Source organism: Equus caballus, chromosome 7 (assembly GCF_041296265.1).
Source record: "Equus caballus isolate H_3958 breed thoroughbred chromosome 7, TB-T2T, whole genome shotgun sequence".
NCBI lineage: Eukaryota > Metazoa > Chordata > Mammalia > Perissodactyla > Equidae > Equus > Equus caballus.
Window position 1 is genome coordinate 75,837,605 of NC_091690.1, and position 2,216 is coordinate 75,839,820.

The window sequence follows — 2,216 nt, forward strand, 5'->3', positions numbered from 1 at the left end:
CAACCTCATCACTATTATTTAGTAAATGAAAACAGTAAAATGACTTGTTTAGTTAGAATTCTTAGATATTCTAGACATCTGTAAATAACAACTTTCAGGTAGTAAATGCAACTCAGCTTGTGGGGGTGAGAGCAGTTATTTTCCCTACATCTCTTGTCTTTCCATATATCTTGAATCATGTTTTGTATTGATCCAACTAAAATCAGGAAACTTTGACCATTAGTGCTCTAAGAACATGTTCCCGTATTTTCTTGGTCCTTACTCCATACACAATGGGGTTGAGAAAAGGGGGCACCAAAAGGTACATATTTGCAATAAAAATATGGATGTGTGCAGGCACATTTTTCCCAAAACGGTGAGTGAAAATGGAAAAACCAGCAGTGGAATAAAAGACAAGAATAACACAGACATGGGATCCACATGTGCCCAAAGCCTTAAAGCTAGCTTCTCGGGATGGCAGACAGAATACAGAGCGGAGGATGAAGGCGTAGGATACAGCAATGAGAATGGCATCACATGAGCCAATGATAGAAGCCACACTGAGGCTATATCTCGTGGTGGCACCTGTGTCCACACACGCCAACTTCACCACAGCCATAAACTCACAGTAGGTGTGGGCAATGATTCGTGTTCTGCAGTAAGGCAGCTGTTTGAGCAGGATGGGGTGTGGAGAAAAGAAGGCTACACCACGAGTCACCACAATAATACCCATTATAGTGATGCGAGCATGGGTGAGAATGGTGGTGTGGTGCAGTGGGTCACAAATGGCCACATAACGGTCAACGGCCATAGCCAAAAAGAACCCTGATTCCATGGTAGTAAAACTATGGATGAAGAACATTTGGGTCAGACAGGCATCAAAGGCAATGTCATGGGCTCCAAACCAGAAGAGACAGAGCATGCGGGGCAGTGTAGATGTGGAGAGGACCAGATCAGTGACTGAGAGCATGCACAGAAAGAGGAACATGGGCTCATGGAGGCTTCTCTCTGCCTTCACCACGGACAGGATGGTCACGTTCCCCACCACAGCCACCAGGTACATGGAGCAGAAGGGAATCCCAATCCAGACATGAAGGTGCTCTAGTCCTGGAATGCCCATCAGCAAGAAGGTGACAGGAGAGGGACGAGAAGCATTGAGAAGTGGCATGATGGTTTTTCCTTTGCTTTCTATCAATACTTCTGAAGATAAAGTTGCTATGCCAAAATGACCACAACCAGATGGTGAAAACATGGATTTAATGCAGGAAGATCCTTAACGATCTGTTGTTAAAAACAATTCAAATTCATGATCAGGTATATTTAAATTCATTAGAGCTATTAGAAATTAGAAATTTGTAACATCATACCAAATACTGTGTTTGAAAATACAGAAAGTAATTCACACCTCATTTCATATTTTCTTGGGGGCACATAAGTTACCTTATTCATTCATTTACAGTAGAAAGATTCCTTGTCTATTCATAATTGTGCTTAATTAAACAACTGTTTATTAAGCAGTTACTGGGTAACAAAACATATTCTAGCCACTGGGAATAAAGTAGTGCACAGATCAGTTATCCTTCTCATAGAGGTCACACTCTATAAGAAAAATGTCATAATATGATGAATGAGGACTGGTATGTGTGGATGATGTGTGGATGATAATCAGAAACTATGTTGGATTAAACAAGACTTTGAAAATTTCCTCTTTAATCTCTTAGTATTTCTCTTAAGCTGATGTGTGAACGATGGAGCTCACATTTTTCAAAGCCTGGGATATTACACATTCTGGAAAGGAAAAAAGAAAGAAAATTTGCTGTGAAGCAGGAACAAACAGAAACAGACAAGAATGCCAGTGTTTTTGAAATTTATAAATTGTGATAGGAGATGAAGTCAATTTCTCCACATTAATAGCTTGTTCATGTCTTCACTTTTTCCTCTGCTCATTTTAGAAAAACATCAGTTGCATAAACAATCATCTTGAGAATATTCTAAAATTTTCTGCTTCATTTTCTTGTGTCAAGACTTTCTGAAAACCATCTAATTCTGCATCGATTATGTGGGTGCCAAATCTGTTGTAGATAACATGACTTGGTATATTTTCATCTATTACTCATTGTAAGTCCTCCATATCATTTTTTACATGGGTCTTTGTCTATTTTTCCATTCTATTCCTTTCTATTGGTACCTGTCTGAAAATTACACCTTCTAACACATTCACTGTTTTACAATTTCCA

General features: G+C 39.2%; 1 protein-coding gene across 1 annotated transcript; it reads right to left on the reverse strand.

The window, feature by feature from the left end:
- Nucleotides 1-202: 202 nt before the first annotated feature.
- OR52X3 (olfactory receptor family 52 subfamily X member 3) lies at nt 203-1,147 on the reverse strand. The gene has a single exon (XM_001498150.2). The coding sequence runs from the start codon at nt 1,145-1,147 to the stop codon at nt 203-205; it is 945 nt and encodes a 314-aa protein (XP_001498200.2).
- Between the last annotated feature and the right edge of the window lie 1,069 nt (nt 1,148-2,216).

Coding starts and splice junctions, on each gene's coding strand:
- OR52X3 (XM_001498150.2), bottom strand. CDS start 1,147: ATGCCACTTCTCAATGCTTCTCGTCCCTCTCCTGTCACCTTCTTGCTG.